The sequence below is a fragment of the Emydura macquarii genome, unplaced genomic scaffold (assembly GCF_026122565.2).
Source record: "Emydura macquarii macquarii isolate MOO-44397 ecotype Brisbane River unplaced genomic scaffold, CSIRO-AGI_Emac_v2 contig_1551, whole genome shotgun sequence".
NCBI lineage: Eukaryota > Metazoa > Chordata > Testudines > Chelidae > Emydura > Emydura macquarii.
The window spans coordinates 20,149,239-20,168,653 of NW_027131688.1; the positions used below are offsets into that span (position 1 = coordinate 20,149,239).

Here is a 19,415-nt window from a genome sequence, read left to right on the forward strand (position 1 = left end):
CATTCCTGCTTCTTGCCTATCTCTGGATCCACTACTCTACATCTGAAGCTGTGAAACAAAGGACTGAGACCCATCCAGGTACTGGATGTACACCAGAGGGACTAGACAAGCCTGCAAACTCCACAATTCTGCTGAGAATCTGATATGTATGAACTTTGAAGTCATTTGTATGTATCTAATTGCTTTGACCATTTAACAAATCTCTTCTTGTTTGTTTCCTTTTATAAGAAACCTTTAGTTTCACTTACTAAAGGATTGGCTGGCAGCGTGGTATTTTGGGTGTGATCCAAATTTATGTTGATCTGGTACTGTGGCTGACCCTTTGGGGATCAGGAGAAGACTTTGGTAAAGAGAAAAGAGTTTAAATAATTTCTCTCTTTACTGGACCTAATTGCTGATTGGAAGCCAGAGACTGAAATGCAAAAAACGGGGACTGTGTATTTCTTGTTTTAGCTTCTTGATAACCAGTGTGGGAAATCAGGAGAACTATTTGTGAATGGTTGGGGAATCTGACTTCAGTGTCACCCACCAGTTCTGGGGGAATTTGCTCTCCTTTTGCAGCTGACCTTGACCTTGGCATTTTCAGGTGGGCTACCCTAGGCATGGACAGGTCACAACGCATCTACCTTAAGGCTTTGCTGGCATAGCTCTGTCGGCTAGGGGTGTGGTTTATTCTTTTTCATACTCATAACTGAAGTAACAATGTCAGCAAAATTTAACTGTAGAGCAGGTCTATGGCTGCCTTTGGAATGCTGGGCAGCACTTTTTCCACGAGACACCCTTGTTTGACGTGCAGTCCTGGTCAAGTTCCAAACTCAGGCGGGATGTGCTTACCCAGCTACCATTCTGTACATGTCAAGTGAATACTGCATTCTTCACTTTCTGTCCTAAACTAATGCATAGTGTTGCTGTATCCTGATTAACAGTTGCTATATCTGGCTGCCCTTCAGTGGTGTATATAATTGGTTCTGTTTGGAGAGGGCTTTGGAATGGATTTTTGTAATGAAAAGTGTTGTATTTAATGTAAGATCCTGAAAATATTACTTACCTTCTTTTTGTTCTGCATTTGTATATTGCGTAGCACAATTGGGACCTGATCCTTCACTGGGGCACTTAAATATACAAATATGATAATGATGAAAGATTACACATTATGTAAGATCATGAAAATTGCCTGCAATATTTTGTTTTCTTTATGCTTAAAGAGGAACTGATCATTAATATTCCGCAATACACGTCTCACGCTCAGATTAGGGAAATGTGTTTTCTTCCTCCTTTTTTGCTGACTTTTGCTGACCTTGTGGTGCAAGGAAAATCCCACTCTCTATGTGAGTCTTCATTTGTCTCTCTGATACTACCCAAGATCATTGGTGGAGCACAGGATATTATTCCATCTGTCTCCTTTTTTCCATCTGGTCCCCTTCTACAGCAAGGCTCCATTTCCACAGAGCAGCTAGTAGTGTTAAGTTACCACCTGTTCAAGTCAATCAAAAGAGAGACTGATTTTCATCCTTCTGGCAGGAAGAAACTAAATGCCCTGCTTGGCTCACCAGTTGAAAGTGTAAGGTGGCTTCAGGGGGAATTAGCATGAGCAGATTGCCATGACTCTGTTTATTATATTATGCCATGCAGCGGAATATTTTCTGCATAGGTTTTTATATAGGCACCTTTTTATGATCAAAGATGATCAATGTCTCTATATAGTCATATCTGAAATATTCAAGGACAAGGTCATGCTAAAGTTGCTGGCAAATCCCACGGAAATGAAGATATTTTCACAGATGGCAAATATTATATGAATTGGGCCCTACAGCTGAGCATTACTAGTAAAGGCCAAACGTAGGGTCAGATTCTGCCACTCTTATTCACTCCAACTGGCACCTTGCTGCACAGGAGGTCCTCTGACTCAATAGAAGCATTTGTGGAGTAAGACACAATTCACTCTGAGTCTGGGTATCCAAATCTAGACCCTAGGGTCTATTTTTATTCACATGAGGATTTTTAAAATTAGGAGCTAACTCATTCCCTAAGAAGATGGAGGGTATGAGAAATCATGTTCATGTAAGGGAATTTGAATAACTTCAGAATGTTCTATCACTACTTAAATCGACAGGTATTAACAGAGAGGTCACAGGCAGTCCTGGAAGTCAATTATACCATAAGAGACAAGGTGGAAGCTGCATGTTTGGGAGAACTAATGCATTTTCTGCATAGGTAAGAGGCCCATCTTTTTCTGCATTTTCCTATCTTCAGTAAAAGAAAAAAGAAATGCTAGTGGATTTATTTGTGACTTTTTGTTTGGCTGAACCTGAACCTTCCCCATTCATTTTACAGCAAATTCACGTCAAGCTGCTAAAGCAGGGATGGCTCCTGCTCTCTTTGAGAGTTTTAATATTAAACGTTTCCTGCCAGACTCAGGTTTTGTCTCCTTTCTTGGAGATTTTATTCCTCTGGACTTCTTTGGTTTTCTTAAATACTTGGGTCAGCATTTATTCTGGGAAACAATAGAAAAGGACACTTCATACCCTGTTAGTACCCGGTCCAGGCGCACTGTATAACAGTAACATACCAGTGCCAGGCACCTTCTAGGGTCTTGAGGCCTCCTCCAGTGACCGTTGAAGTTAATGGAAAGACTGTCATTGATTTTAATGGAAATGGGATCAGGGCCAGAATAAGGCTTTCACTAAATTACCTGTAAGATTTTTTTTTTTTAACTAACTTCCCTAACTGCTAGGAGAGAAGACTCTTTCCCCCCTTCTTGATTACTAAAAGCAGAGGATATTACCTTCTCTTAACCCTTTTCCACTTGAATAAAGCACTGCACCCTCATTTTTCTTTTGCTCGTTGCCATATAAGTATCAGTGACAACACAATAATCAGTACTCTTCCACCTATGGCCCCGCCCACGGTCCACCCACGCTCCTGCCCTCCTGCTCGGCCCACTTGCCACCGTTTCCCTACCCCCATAACTCACACCACTTTGCCCTCTCCCCTGAGGGGCACAAGCAGGAGGAAGCGAAGAGGCATGAGCATCGGGCAGGGGAGGACCTCAGGATAGGGGATTGAGTGGAAGCGGGGCCTGGGGCGGAACAGGGATGAAGCTAGGGTGTGGTGTTTGTGGAGGGGTGGAACAGGGGCGAGGCCACAGTCCGAGCTGGTGCCCTTCCCCGCCCAGCCTCCCCTAAGGTAGGAGTCAGGTGCTGCCCATGCAAAATGTAATCAGATTTCACACTGAAGCTTTTAGCAGTGCACCAGCATCTCAGGAACCCCTCTTTTGCTTTGTGGCTTACAATGAGCAAATATTTTAAAAAATAAACACATAAAATCCCTAGAAGCATTATGAAGACACATGCCTAAGCTGAGTATTTTCCCAGTCTTATTGCTGTAACACTTGCTTACCCCCCAGGGGAGGGACTTTTCCCTATTCTAGAAAGTACCTAGAAGAATAAAACTGTGCACAATCAGAATCAAAAGTAATAATGGAATATTTGGTCTGCTGCTAGGCTATCTGATTCTGTAATGTTGTCAGAAGTAGTATAGACTATGCTATTTAAAAATGTCTTTATTATTTTGTTTTACTTAGTTATGAAAAGGAAGTAAGAAACCTCCAACTTGACACCTTTTCTGAGATGCACAGCAATTTGCAAATACTCAAGAACTGCTGCATTTTCAGGTTAGAAAATAGACCACGGTAACATGATGGTAACGTGAAAGTGAAGAGAATTTTCTGCTTTATGGGCCTCATCTAGCTCCCATTGAAATCAATGAGACTATTCAACTGCCTAATGTTAAGCAAGAGCTTAAGTGCTTTGCTGGTTAAAAAGCCCTATATGAACATCCTACATCTTACCCCTTTTTGTTAAAAGGAATGGGAAGCAACAAAACATACAAGGGGAGAGAAGATTCTAGGCACCAAAATGCTTAATTCAGTAATGCTTGTGGCAGTGGTGAAAACAGGCTCTCTGATGGTTTTTCTGTGTAAGATTACCTGGGGACCTGCCGGAGTCAGCCAAAAAACACTAATCCCCAAAATAGCCATAGTGTTTACTTTAATTTTGGAGGCAGTCATTATGTGCACATAATCTTTTCTTCCATAATATATGCGCTGTGATACATTGCTAAGAAGGAAGGCAAGGATCCTGTGATACATTGCTAACACTGTGAATCCTAAACTGAAGATTTATGTTGGTTCCACTGAGTAGAAAATATTTATATTGTTCTTTTAAAAAGTGAACATAAAAGTTACACATTAACCTTTCCTCGAAAATAAAAATGATGATTTCTAATTTGTGAAAATGTTAGCCTAAGATTTGCATGATTCTGTAGAGCTGAAGAATGCTCTGATTATGTATGTCTGCATTTTTTGCATATAAGCTTTGGCCTTTTTAATGTACAATGCTACTCAGTTTGCATTTGTTGTGTGCCAACTGTACAAAGGATCCCTGACCCAGTCTCCATTTATCTGCAAGCTCTCTTACATGTGCAAATCCTGTTTGTGTGCAATTTTTTGTGTCCTCTCATTTGGGAAAATGACAGAATTTGCATTTGCAAAATCCATTTGTGTTTGATTTGCATGTACAAGTGGCATTTGTTCATGTAAAGTTGCACACATGAACAAGAGCATTCAAAATATATGCACAATTGTGATCAGTGATCCAGTGATCAGTTAAGCATGTAACTACCTTCAGCCATGTGAAAAAGTCCCATTGACTTAAATAGGAGTTGGATCAGGCCTGAAAAGAGACCATGGTCTGAAAGTATGGCTTTATGTGACTTTTTGATTTGGTATGTTGTTTTTTGTTTTGTTTTTGTATCTGACAGAGCTGCTTGGTATAAGCTAAAGTACCTCTACAGTGCCAGTGCTGATGCTAAAGTGAAGGAATTTATTGACAGCATAGAAGAACAGGGTAGAGAGCTTCTTCTGCAGGGAATTACTTCTAACGTCAAGGTATCTGAGACCAGTGTTAACATTTAATGATGTTTTCATGCTGTCAGGTAGATGTTCCTATTCTGGTCCTGGGGATGTTGTATAATTTTGTTTGCAGCACTGATTAATTCATATTTTTCAGCTTTGTACCTTGGAGATTCTGTTCTATTTAATCATTCAGTATTCTAACACTATGCTTTTTGGAGCCATAATCTTTAATGCTATTACTAAAAGTGCACTCATGCTTGCCCTCCTGTACTCAAACCCCAAAATCTGAAGCGAAAAATATTAATTTCTAGAGGCGATGAATTTCTCAATGAACAAGTTAAATAATATGATACCATTTATCTTTGGTGTATTGTTCACTTCTTCCCAAAGATGAAGATCACTGCAAGCATATCAGATGGCTGTCAAAGCCCGTGTGTGTGTGTGTCTGCCCTTAGTTAATCTAGGTACAGAGAGGTAGATCAAGAGCTTTTGTTTGCCGTGTCTTACAACTCAAGAACAAGGGGACATTTGGTGACATTGAAAGATGGCAAATTCAAAACTGATAAAAGAAATACTTTTCCATACCATGCACAATTACACTGTGGAACTCATTGCTACAGGAAGTTGTTTTGAAGCCAAGAATTTAGCAACATTCAAAAAGGAACTGGACATTTATCTGGCGATCAAGAGCATCTAGAGTTATAATAGCTGATGGAAACAAAATTACACCTTATGCATCAGGTCTTAAACCAATCTCTGACTGTTAGAGATTAGGATGAGATTTAAAATGATTGGCAGATTATCTTGCATATGCCTGCTACAGAATTCTTGTACCTTCCCCTGAAGCATCTGGTACTGACCACTGTTGGAGATAGGATGCTGGAGTAGCTGGACCACAGGGTTGATCCAGTTTGGTAGTTCCTATGATCCTAATCTCTGTGGGCACATCCTGCATATCCTCACCATTCTGGGTATTGCTGCACTGAGAGGCTGTCTGTCTTCCAAAGTCTTATGTAGTGTTGTCATAGCTGTATTGGCCCCAGGATATGAGAGAGACAACGTGGGTGAGGTAATCTTTTATTGGACCAACTTCTGTTGGTGAGAAAAACAAGTTTTTAAGCTTACATAGAGCTCTTCTTCTGGTTTGAGAAACTCAGAGTGTCACAGCTAAATACAATATGGAACAGATTGGTTAGCCTAAATAGTAAGTATGTATTTCAAGGGATCATTCAAGATGAAGTGGCCCTTTAAGACCCCTCGAGTCACAGGGAGGAAAGGAAGAGGTGAGAGAAAGCAGCTGGCGGGGAGAAGGGTTGTTTGTTGGTTATAGATTGTTGTAATAAGTGATAAATAATAAGTCATAAATCTCTGTTCAGTCCATAATCTTTAGTTTCTAGCAAAGTTATGAATATAAGCTCCCAGGCTTGTCTTTTGAAAGTGTTATGCAGGTTTCTTTTGAGGATGAGGACTGATAGGTCAGCTATAGAGTGATCGCTTTGTGGTAAGTGTTCACTCACAGGTGACAGGGTGCTTTGTCTTTTATTGTTTTCCTGTGTGAGTTCATTCGGGAGTGTAGTTATTGTCTGGTTTCACCCATATGGTTGCTATTGGGGCATTTAGTGCACTGGAGGAGGTACACCACATGTTGTTTTTGGCATGTGTAGGACCCCTGGATCTTGAGATGTGTGTTGTGAGGAGTTTTGATCATAATATCAATGGAGATATGTCTGCAGGATTTGCATCTACTGTTTTGGCAGGGTCTGGTGCCACTTTGAGTTGGTGTGTCCTGGTCTGTGTTTGCTTCTGATGATGAGTTTTGGAGAAGTCCGTGGATTGTTTGAAGGCTAGAAGAGGGGGTTCAGGAAATATTTCTTTCAGGATAGGGTCCCCATTGAGTATGGGTTGCAGTTGTTTGATACACCATATGAGTTCCAGTGTGGGCTGGTAAGTGATAACTTGGGGTGTGCTGTCAGAGGGGGGTGTCTGTACTGACTAGGCTCTCTTGGAGTACATGATGTGATCTACTTTTCTGGAGTGTCTTGGTGTGACACCTTGCAACCCCCATGATCATCCTTATAGTGTAATCATGTGTTATTTAATGCAAAGTATGTCATATAAGATGTTTTTGGAATGCTCATGATGTGCTGAGCATTATTGTTATAATAATATGTTTGTTGCAGTGCCATAGGATCATAAAATCTTAGAAGATTAGGGTTGGAAGGGACCTCAGGAGGTCAAAGTAGGACTAACTTGAACTAAATCATCCCAGCCAGGGCTTAGTTAAGCCACACCTTAAAACCCTCTAAAGCTGGATATTCCACCACCTCCTTAGGTAACCCATTCCAGTGATTCACCACCCTCCTCGTGAAAAACTTTTTCCTAATATCCAACCTAGATCTCCCCCACTGCAACTTGAGACTGTTGCTCCTTGCTCTATCATCTGCCACCACTGAGAACAGCCTAGCTCCATCCTCCCTGGAACCCCCTTTTAGGTAGTTAAAGGCTGCTATCAAATCCCCCCTCATTCTTCTCTTCTGTAGACTGAACAAGCCTAGTTCCTTCAGCCTCTCCTCATAAGTCATGTACTCCAGCCCCCTAATGATTTTTGTTGCCTTCTGCTGGACACTCTCCAATTTGTCCACATCCTTCCTGTAGTGGGGGGCCCAAAACTGGACACAGGACTTCAAAAAATGGCCTCACCAGTGCCGAATAGAGGGGAATAATCACTTCCCTCGATCTGCTGGCAATGCTCCTACTAATGCAGCCCAATATACTGTTAGCCTTCTTGGCAATAAGGACACACTGTTGACTCATATCCAGCTTCTTGTCCCCTGTATACCCCAGGTCCTTTTCTTCAGAACTGCTGCCTAGCCAGTCAGTCCCCAGTCTGTAGCAGTGCATGGGATTCTTCCGTCATAATTGCAGGACTCTGTACTTGTCCTTGTTGAACCTCATCAGATTTCTCTTGACCAAATCCTCTAATTTGTCTAAGTCATTCTGTATTCTATCCTTACCCTCCAGGGTATCTACCACTGTCCCCAGCTTAGTGTCATCTGCAAACTTGCTGAGCGTGCAATCCACCCCATCTTCCATATCATTAATGAAGATGTTGAACAAAACCGGCCCCAGCACCAACCACTCGGGCACTCCGCTTGCTACTGGCTGCATACTAGACATCAAGCCGTTAATCACTACCCGTTGAGCCTGATGATCTAGCCAGCTTTCTATCCACCTTATAGTCCATTCATCCAACCCATACTTCTTTAACTTGCTGATAAGAATACTGTGAGAGACTGTATCAAAAGCTTTGCTAAAGTCAAGGTATATCATGTCCACCGCTTTCCCCACATCCATAGAGCCAGTCACCTCTTCATAGAAGGCAATCACGTTGGTCAGGCATGACTTCCCCTTGGTGAATCCATATTGATTGTTCCTGATCACCTTCCTCTCTTCCAAGTGCCTTAAAATGGATTCCTTGAGGACCTGCTCCATGTTCTTTCCAGGGATGAGGTGAAGCTGACCGGTCTGTAGTTCCCTGGATCCTCTTTCTTTCCTTTCTTGAAGATGGGCACTATATATTTGCCTTTTTCCAATCATCAGGGACCTCCCCTAATTGCCACGAGCTTTCAAAGATAATAGCCAATGGCTCTGAAATCACATCAGCCAACTCCCTCAGCACACTCGGATGCATTGCATCTGGCCTCATGGACTTGTGTATGTCCAATCTTTCTAAATAGTCCTGAACCTGTCCTTCAGTACTGAGGGATGTTCACCTCCTCCCCATTCTGTGCTGCCCAGTGCAGTAGTCTGGGAGCTGACCATGTCTGTGAAGACAGAGGCAAAAAAGGCATTGAGTACCTCAGCTTTCTCCAAATCCTTTGTCACTAGGTTGCTTCCCCCATTCTGTAAGGGGCCCACACTTTCCCTAATCTTCCTCTTGTTGTTATCATACCTGTAGAAACCCTTCTTGTTCCCTTTCATGTCCCTTGCTAGCTGCAAGTCCAATTGCACTTTGGCCTTCCTGATTTCACTCCTGCATGTTCGATCAGTATTTTTATAAGCTTCCCTAGTCATCTGACCAAGCTTCCACTTCTTGTAAGCTTCTTTTTTGTGTTTAAGCTCATCAAAGACTTCTTTGTTAAGCCAAGCTGGGTACCTAGCATATTTGCTATTCTTTCTGCACATCGGGATGGTTTGTTCCTGTGTCCTCAATAAGGTTTCTTTAAAATACAGCCAGCTCTCTTGGATTCCTTTCCCCCTCATATTAGCCTCCCTGGGGATCCTGCCCATCAGCTCCCTGAGAGAGTCAAAGTTTGCTTTTCTGAAGTCTGTGGACCGTATCCTGCTGTTCCCCTTTCTGAATGTAGGTGTGGTGATCTGTGGTGTTTTTGTATACAGTTTTCTGTAGGGTTCCATTGTTGAAGCTGATTATAGTGTCCAGGAAGTTGATACTGGTGTGAGAGTATTCCAGAGTTAATTTAGTGATGGGTGATGGTTATTGAAGTTGTAGTGGAAACCTATAAGTTGTCAGGCCAGAAGATGAAAATATCATCAATGTATCTCAAGTATTTCATTGGTTTTATGGTTCAATTTGTCCAAAAGTTCTTCACAGTGGCCCATGAGGAGGTTGTCATATTGGAGAACCATTGTAGTACCCATGGCTGTTTCCATGGTTTGGTCAAAGTGTTTGTTGTTGAATGTAAAATTGTTATGGGTGAGGTTGAAATGGATGAGTTTGGCAGTGTGCTTGTGGTGTATATCTGAGGATTGTCCATTAAATATGAGAGGCAGGCAGCTATGCCATCATTGTGAGGGATGTTGGTATATAGGGAAGTGACATCCATGCTGGCAAGAATGGCAATCTGAGAAAGATTGCTAATGTTCCGGGATTTGTGGAGAAGTCGATTGTGTTCTGGAAAAAGCTAGCCCTTTGTGTGGTGAGTGGTTTGAGGATGGTTTCTGTGAGTCCTGATATTCCTTCAGTAAAAGTGCCATGGCCAGGTTTGATGGGTCTTCCAGGTTCCCTTGTTTGTATATATCATGATACATGTAGAAAGTCACTGGGGTGGGTTCGTGGGGGATCAAACTGTAGAGTTTCACCTACAGTTGTTTGGGGAAGGATTTGATGATATCCTTTAATTCCTGGATAAATTGTGTTGTGGGGTCTTCTTTGAGTTCTTTATAGTAGGTGGTGTCAGAGAGTTGCCAGTTGGTCTTGTTAATGTAGTTATCACTCTTGAGGACTATGATGGAGTCTCCTTTGTCTGCTGCTTTGATCATTACCTGGTGATTGGATTTCAGGGACTGAATAGCTGTCCTTGATGGTGGGAGAGTGTGGTGGATGTGATGTTTCTTAAGGATTTCAGTCAATTTTTTTCCTGAAGCAATCAATGTAATGATCAAGAGTGTGGTTTTGTCTGCTCTGTGCTGTCCAGTAAGATGATTATTGGCAGGGATGTGGTAATTGTGAATGCTGTTGTCATTGTTGTGAAAGAATTCTTTGAGGCTGAGTCGGCGGAAGAGTTCTTCTAGTTCTTCAATAATAGTATGGTATCAGGTTCTGTGATGGGGTAGAAGTTCAGTCCTTTAGAGACATACAGATATTTCAGCCGTAGTTAGGGGTAATCTTGATAAACTGATGATGTTCAGATGTCATGTAATGTCAATATAGCGCCATGGATTCTCCTGGAGGTGGTGTCGTAGTTGGTTCCACTTTTTGTTTTTGTATTGGATGACTGTCATAGGGGTTTTTTGATAGTTGTTTTAGATTTTTTGTATGATTTCCAGGTAATTTCTCTGACTTCTTTTTCTTCCAGTATGTGGGAACATGTAATGATTTCTTGTTTTATGTAGTTTCTTCTAGACTCTAGAGTATGTGGTTCCCCAGTTTTTCTGAAGTCTATCTGAGGAGCAGGTCAGCATATTTGGAGTTGTATGTAATGGTCAGAGGGTTATGGATGGTGATACATCTGGAGGTAATGTTTGTTTCTTGCATTTGCTTGGGAAGCAGATGTTGCTGTTAAGTTTTGCTTCCTTTTTCTTCATGTTATGGAATTGCCATTTTAGATGGCAAAATTTGATATTTTCCATTATTGCATGCAGTGTTGTTGTAACCGTGTCGGTCCCAGGATATTAGAAATATGGCGGTGAGGTAAAATCTTTTATTGGACTAACGTCTGTTGGTGACAAGAGACAAGCTTTCAAGCTTATTCAGAACTCTTCTTCAGCTACCCACAAAGACACACCAACCCAGAGTGGCAGACCCTGCCAGAATAACAGGTGCAAAACGTGCAGACATATCTCCACTGCTACAGTGATCATCACACCCCACAACACACCTTTCAAGATTCATGGGTCCTGCATATGCCTGTCACAATATGTGGTGTACCTCATCCAGTACAATAAATACCCCAATAGCAACTATGTGGGTGAAACCAGACAATCACTACACTCTCAAAGAAACGCACACAGGAAAATGATAGAAGACTAAAACACCACATACCCTTGAGGATGAACCCTTTCCACAAAGGTCAGATATAGAGTGATCGCTCTTAGTCCTCATGCTCCAAGGAAACCTGTCCAACATTTTCAAAAGATGAGCCTGGGAGCTTACATTCATAACTTTGCCTGACACTAAAGATCATGGACTGAACAGAGACACTGGATTTATGGTTTATTACAACAATCTATAAACCACTAACAATCCCTCCAGCTACTTCCCACACCCTCTTTTCCTCCCTATAATTGGATGGCTGTTAATGGGCCACTTCACCTTGAATGGTCCCTTGAAATATGGGTTAACTATTTATGCTAAACAATCAGTTCCACTTCATATTTAGCTGTGAACTTCTGTGGGCTTGTCTCCACGTACAGCACTAGAGCAGCACAGCTGCACCAGCGTAGGTGTGCCGCTGTAACACTTTAGTGAAGATGCTACTTCGCCAATGGGAGAGTTTCTCTTGTTGGCTTAGGCCTTGTCTACACTAGAGAATGTTGTCGACCCAAGTTACAGTGACGATCAAAAAGCGCTATAATGAAAACTGCTCTTTCCTTGGAGAAGCATGTGACAATCACTGTGTGGAAGCTGGCAACTCCAGACTGCTACTAGTCAGTCACTAATCAGTTTGGAGTCAGGAAGTCCACTGTTGGCGCTGAATTATAGCAAGTGTGCAGGGCCATTAATTGCATTCTGCTATGAAGGACTGCAAATCTTGTTAATGTGCGTGGAGTAGTGGATGGCATCACAGTGATGGGATTCTCTAACTGTGGCAGGGTGATATTCTAATGGTACCCATATCCTAATTTTGGCCCCGGATCATCCTGTGTCAGAGTACATCAATAGAAAAGGGAACTTATGTATGGTACTGCAGGTGCTTGTGGCTCACCGTGTGTGTTTCACTGATATCAGCATGGTTTGGTCACACATGGTTTGATACACACGTCCTCAGGAATACTGGCCTGTACAGAAAGCTGCAAGCAGGGACTTTCTTTCCAGACCAAAAGATTCCAATAGGGGATGTTGAGATGCCCATAGTGATCTTGGGAGACCCAGCCTATCCCTTATTGCCATGGCTTATGAAGCCTTATGCAGGCAATCTCGATAGCAGAAAGGAGTGTTTCAATAAAAGGTTGAGCAGGTGCCAAACGACCATTGAATGTGCGTTTGTCAGATTAAAAGCTCACTGGCGATGCCTTTATAGCAGGTTAGATCTAAATGAGGAAAATATTTCCATGGTTATAGCTGCCTGCTGTGTGCTCCATATTTGTGAACCTAAGGGTGAAAAGTTCCCCCCGGGTGGAGTGCAGAGTTGGATCCCCTGAATATGAACAATCAGATGTCAGGGTTATTAGAGGGGCACAAGGGGGACCATTTGAATCAGGAAGGCCTTGAGGAACTATTTTGGCGATGTGTACCTATAAGGTGTCTTTGTAAACAGTACTGTGCCATGCTCTGACTGCTAGCAAGCTTGCACTTTGCATCAATGTAATCTGCAACCACCATGTGCAAGAGGCAAATAAAGATTGCTTATTGTCACGGAGTATGTCTTTATTAAGTAATAATTATTCCCAACACTCACAGAAAACTGGGCTGGAAGAGAGAAAGTAGTGATGGGCAGTGTGAGTTATGGCAGCTGGGTGTAAGTCTAGCTATCATTCTGGAAGCTGTTTGAAAGAGTGGAGTGAATGGGGTAGTGAGATGGGCTGGAGGTTTGGTAGGAATGTGTGGGTGGAATTTGGGGAGGGCATGGAAAACAGTTCTGTATTGACTGCAGGGGGTGTGAACATGCATGAATTCAGTCTGCAGTGTTATGAGTGACTTGAGCAGCTCTGTTTGCTACTGCATGGCTTTTATCATAAGTTCATGACCTGCTGTCACTCACTCCGGGTTTTCTCTCCTTTCCTACCTACCAATTTTTTTGGTTTTTGGTCACACTGTGTCTCCATGCCCTTTTTTCTTTTTTTCCACCTCAGAGGACTGGAAGAATTCTTGGAACATCTCTTTGCTTCTCTGTGGTTGTTTTCTTATTAGCCACAGACACTTGGTAGCTGTATAAGGGTTTCCCCTCAAGGGCCACATCTGTAGAAACACAATAAATAATGAACAGAAACATGATTGTCAGTGCACTAACAGCATTGATTCATTACTGTAAATAACACCTCTTTTTCACTGGCTCCTGGCAAGCACACAGCTCGATGATTTCCCAGGGCATGGTGAGTTGTGCCCGGAAGGAGGGGACACTCAAGCTGCGGAAAAGATTCTCTGTGGCTGTTTGGGGTATTGATGCAGGTAGACAGGGACAGATATAGGAAAATTTCCTATAACAGGGGAAGAAACAAAGCAGCTCTGCCAAGGAATCTCCAGCAGAGGATTGGCGACTACCTCCAGGAAAGTTTCCTAGAGATCTCTCTGGAAGATTCCCATGAAATCTGAGTGCATTAACACCCTTTTCTACTGCACTGCCTATATGCACAGGGGAATGGGAAGCACATGCAAACACAGCTTCTCTTGTGTATTTCTATTCCTTTAACCAGTTGTATCTCATGTAACTGCTCCCCTCTCATGTATTCTGCCCACCAGAGCTGTAGGGCTGGGACTGGCTCAAACTCTCTGGGGTCAAGAAGAGGTCTTGACTCCCCCCGTCACCAAATGACCAAGTCCCCTGCTCCACATTGTCCTCCAACTCAACCTTCTCATTCACAACTTCTTCATCGGGATTGAGTCTGGTGTCCTCTGTCTTCGGCCCTGTGGCAGTATCCATTGGTTTCTTGGTGGTGGAGGTGGGGTTCCCGCCAAGGATGGCTTCCAACTCCTTATAGAAGAGGCAGGTCTTTGGCTCTGCACCAGAGCAAGGGTTTGATTCCCTAGCCTTTTGGTACACCTGCCATAGCTCCTTGATTTTTGTGTGGCACTGCAGCTTATCCCATTCATAGCCCTTCTCTGCCATGCCACAAGAAATCTGAGAATAGGTGTCAAAGTTCCTTCAACTGGAGTGGAGCTGGAACTGCACAGCCTCCTCTTCCCAAATGCTGATCAGATCTAGAAGTTCTGGTGTGCTCCAAGTGGGAGAGCATTTGGTGCATGTACCGCCATGGTCAACTGGGTATATGCGATGTGAGCTCTTCATGCCAGCCAAGCAGGAAGTGGAATTTCAAAAATTCCTGGGACTTTAAATGGGGAGGAGCAGGGCAGTAGAGTTCAAACTGATGGTCAGAGTGGTCAGGATTGGCATTGTGGGACACTTCCTGCAGGCCATTTATTGTGACATAACCAAGCACGGTGTCTATCTGATGCTTTGTCACATAAAACACTATGCCTCTTGTTGAGGTGGTTTTATTTTGTTGCAAAATCAGGGGAGTTGGGTTGGCAGTGGGGGGCGGGCGGGGGAGGATTGTAGTGTGTACACCACCACTGTTCTGGTGCTAAAAGCTGACTGTGGTTGACAAAAGTCTGTAATGTAGACCAGCCCTGAGAGTTAATATACCTCCATGAGAGACAGTAGCTATGAAGCTCTCCTGTTCTTATAATTCTGTCTACACAGGGGATTAGTTCAGTGTAACTGTTACTCAGGAATGTGGATTTTTCACACCCCAGAGCTACATAATTATACTGATATAGGTCTATAGTGTAGACGTGGCCTCAGTAAGTTTCCCAGATCTGAAGAAGAGTTCTGTGTAAGCTCAAAAGCTTGTCTCTCTTCTCAACGAAAGTTGATCCAATAAAAGATATTACCTTACCTACTTTGTATATTCCACCATCCTAGGTCTTCCAGTGTTAGGGCTCAACATGTTAATTTAGTCCCTTTTGGGTTTTAATTGTTTCCTGCTTTCATCGTTTTGCTTATCATTTGAAAAAAAGCAATGAAAGGAAGATGCTGTAGCATTTGCATGGTTCCACATCTACAAGTGGATGGAGCAAACAAAAACAATGCCCATTTACCAGGTCTGTGATGTCTCTAAATGGCCTCTCATTGACCTCAATTATTCTCTATTCCTCAGGTGGCGTTGAAGGGACACTTCAGAAAAGATTATAGTGATTTTGACAAATTTCTACAATGTTTACAGTCAAGCTTGTCAAGGTTTGAAAGGAAAAATACAGAGACTTATGAGGTAAGAAACAAGTAAGATATTACTGAATAAAATCACAACAAATTATGCCATTGGATGTTTGGATTGCTACATTTTCAAAGTTAACCCAGATTCCCATTTAGCCCAATATGGTTTAGAAGACCTGATGGTCTCAGTCCGGTTCTTAACAGACAGGTGTCAAAATTACAAACACCTCTATTACAGTTACAACCCTTGTGATCTTAGCAGAGAAGCCAGGAAATGAATGAGCATGGAGATGGGGAGTTGGATCACCACAAAAGGTGGTCCCCTCAGGTCACGGCTGTGGCACGTATACCTATCTAAGGCACTTATATGTCCTCCTTTACCATAGTGTCTGAAACCTTCATAACCTTTAATGCATTTATCCTGAGAACACCCCTGTGAGTTATCTTTGTTTTACAGGTGGAGAATGGAGGCCTAGGAACTGAATGACTTGTGTGAAGTCTCATAGGAAGTCCGTGATAGAGCAGGGATTTGAATTTGGGTCTCCCAAGTAGCAATCTAGTTTCTTAACCACTGGGCCATCCTTCCTCTCATTGATGAGGAAGTTTGCATTGCTGCTGCCTGTGCTATACATGTCCTATGGCTAAAAACAAGATTTCCGATTTCATGTCTGTAAAGGTGACACCTTCCACCACTACTAATTTCAATTACAATATTTAAAGATAGAAAAAGCAATGAAACAGAATTTTGGAGATATTTTCTTTAGAACCTGTCAGTGGATATTGTGCCACATTAATGCCATCTCAAGTAGCAGTGTGGTGGTAGAACACTGAGTCAGCACTGTGTGTTGGCTAGGGATTTCCTATGCTTTTGGATTTCAACCTAAAACTGACCTGATTTAAATTGCTAATGAACAGTAATTTGGTCCAATGAACTGTCTTTTTCAGTGATACTGAGGGCCACATCTCTGTCTCACTTTCTTTAGGTACTTACATGGCCCTCATCACCATAGTATCTAAGCAGATTGTGCCCACCTTAGTAGTAGTTAGACTACCACTGCTCGACTCTTTAAAGAGGTGCAGGGGAAGAAGATTGGGGCCCGCTTTGGAGTGAAGCCAAAGTGGCCAGTGTCTTTCTAGCCAGAGGACAGCACAAAGAGGTTAACCTTTGTTTCTTTGCTCTGGAACAGACCCTCCTCAAGGCCGTCCACCACAGCATAGTCACTGAGTACGTTCATGCTCTCCTAACTGCTTCTGGGAAGCCATCTTCTGCAAAGCGGAGGAAAATTACCAGCAAAATTGAAGCAGATTACAGGGCAATTCAAACGCTCTTTGAAGAATGCTTCGTAAGTCTTTTATTCGGCCGTGCAGTGTTTTCTTTACTCTTTTCACTAGCAGGTACAGTAACCTGGACAATGAAGGGCACATATCTGAATGGTACAGGAACACTTAAACTGATACCCAACTCCCCAGACATAAACATCAGACATGCTGGAAGACATCATGTTGGCAGTTCGAGTCTGCTATCAGTGGTGCAAAATAGTGTATATTTGTAGTTTTGAAATATAGGGGGACCACAACATTCCTACTCTTTCCCCTGTAACAAGAATCAGAGAGAGACTCAAAACAGTGGCATACCATGGGTCTCCGGCTCCCAGGGGCCATACTTACATTGGTGCTCTCCCCCCACCCCAGTTGGCAGCAGCGTACCGAAAGGGGGGTCTGCAGGCCTGTGTGCCGCTCTCCCCCACTCTCCACACCATCAGCAGCAGTGGCATGTCCCGCTCTCCCCTACTCCTCCCCGTTGGCGGCAGCAGCAGTGGCATGTCCTGCTCTTTCCCATTCCCGTGTTGGTGGCAGCAGCAGTGTGGGTAGCGCCCCACAGGGGGGTGTTTCAGGCCCATTTCTCACTCTCCCCCACTGCTGTGGGGGCTACCTCACAGTGGAGGGGGGTATGACAGGCTCTGGTCCCCGCCACTCGCTCCTTGCGCCCAGCGGAGGATGACCCTGGTTCTTGTGTTATGTGAAGGAGTAAATAACACTTCCTTTTATACTTTCTCCACAACATTCATGATTTTATAGACTTCCATCGTATCCCCACTAGTCATCTCTTTTCCAAGCTGAAAAGATCCAGTTTTTATTCTCATATGGAAGCTGTTCCATACCCTTAATCATTTTTGGTGCTTTTCACTATATCTTTTCTAGTTCTAAAGTATTTTTTTTTGAGCTGGGGTGATCAAAACTGAATATAGTATTCAAGGTGTGAATGTACCATAGATTTATAGAGTGGCATGATGATATTTTCTGCCTTATCTCTCTCTGTCCTAATGGTTACTAACATTCTGTTAGCTTTTTGACTGCCATTGCACATTGAGCTGATGTTTTCATAGAATTATCCACAATGACTCCCAAGATTTTTATCTTGAGTGGTAACAGCTAATTTAGATCTCTCATTTTGTATGTATAGTCGGGATTATATTTTCCAACATACATTACTTTGTTTTGTACATCTGAAAGCCCATATTTGCATGCACAAATCTGATAGACAGCTACTCAAACTGTGCCCAATACTCATTGTTTTCACGTGCAAATGTGGGCTATAAGTGCATAAATAATAGCATGTGTGCATATGTGCGGACCCACCGCCCACACTGTGGGCAGGTTAAAGTCATTTTGGAAGGGGACCCTCTCTTTAGCACACATTCCTCCTCCACATAAATTCACATTCCTCTGGTGGTGACATTACAATTAATGACAGTGAACGGGATTATGGATGGTACCAGGGCTGGACTTTAGAAATTCATAGTGGCAAGAACCTGCCACTTGGAAAACCTCATGACAGCCATTCTGCCATTCAAATGAAACATCGCATGACACACTCTTAACTGCTGACTGTCAACAAAGATCATGTGGTAGCTTTTGCAAAAATTGGGCCGCTAACCCCAGTGTCACGGCCAGATTTAACTCGGGTAACTACACTTTACTCAATGGTCTGCTGTAGTTTAGTTTCAGTTGGATATAGTATCCTTCTTTCTTGCTGCTCTGATAGGTTGTTGTTGCTGCGTGTTCATTACAGAAATTACTGCATTTTAGTGATGGGCAATGTGATTGCTGTATACCTTTTAGTTATCTCACAGAGATCAGGATTAATTATGAAGGTTCGTAAAGTACACAGGAAGAGATGACTGAAATGCACTGCAGAGGGTTCCATTATTATTAAATAATGTTTGAATTTTCAATGACCTGATACATTATCCCAATCAAATTACTGGTGAGTTCAAGATGAAGCAAAAAGGAGGCCAGATGGATCCAGGACAGATGAATTCCAAAAGGAGCCTGGATGTTTTGTTGGAAATCAGAAGGAAGTGCAGGCACACAGCAGTTTGGGATGTGTTAGGAGGCTTTCTTAGTATTGCCAGCATTTGTGATCTTATTACAAATCTCTCAGCATTTGGTGTTTTTCATAATCCTTAGCTCCTGGAGTCATGTTATTACAACAGGTGCTCAACTTCCATTTAAAAAAAATAAATTACTAGCCTTATGGTTGCAGAGAAAAGCTGGAAAACCTGAACCAAAGTAGCTCAGAAACCAAACGGCACAAATAAAAATACCCCAATTTAATTCATTTAAAAAATAGCTCATGAATTTTAAGCCAATCACATGATTTCTTGAGCCTGACTCATTATTTTTGAATGCTTGGGGTTGGCAATCATAGAGTTAGAAGGGACATCAAGGGTCATCTAGTTTAACCCCCTGCCAAGATGCAGGATTTGTTGTGTCTAAACAATCCAAGACAGATGGCTATCCAGCCTCCTTTTGAAAACATCCAGTGAAGGAGCTTCCATAACCTCTCTAGGCACTCTGCTCCATTGTCCTACTGTCATTACAGTCCAATCCTGCTTTCTGTTTCAGTGAGAGCTGCAATCAGACAGTTGTGAGTGACTTAAACT

At 42.6% G+C, this 19,415-nt stretch overlaps 1 protein-coding gene across 1 annotated transcript in view; it reads left to right on the forward strand.

Moving 5' to 3' along the window:
* The window catches only part of LOC137157736 (exocyst complex component 3-like), a 50,249-nt gene that overhangs the window by 20,827 nt on the left and 10,007 nt on the right, over window positions 1-19,415 (forward strand). The window contains exons 5-9 of the mRNA XM_067555161.1: window positions 2,114-2,214; window positions 3,584-3,673; window positions 4,822-4,948; window positions 15,413-15,523; window positions 16,656-16,811. Of these exons, the coding sequence (XP_067411262.1) occupies window positions 2,114-2,214; window positions 3,584-3,673; window positions 4,822-4,948; window positions 15,413-15,523; window positions 16,656-16,811 (585 nt within the window). The remainder of the gene's footprint in view (window positions 1-2,113; window positions 2,215-3,583; window positions 3,674-4,821; window positions 4,949-15,412; window positions 15,524-16,655; window positions 16,812-19,415) is intronic.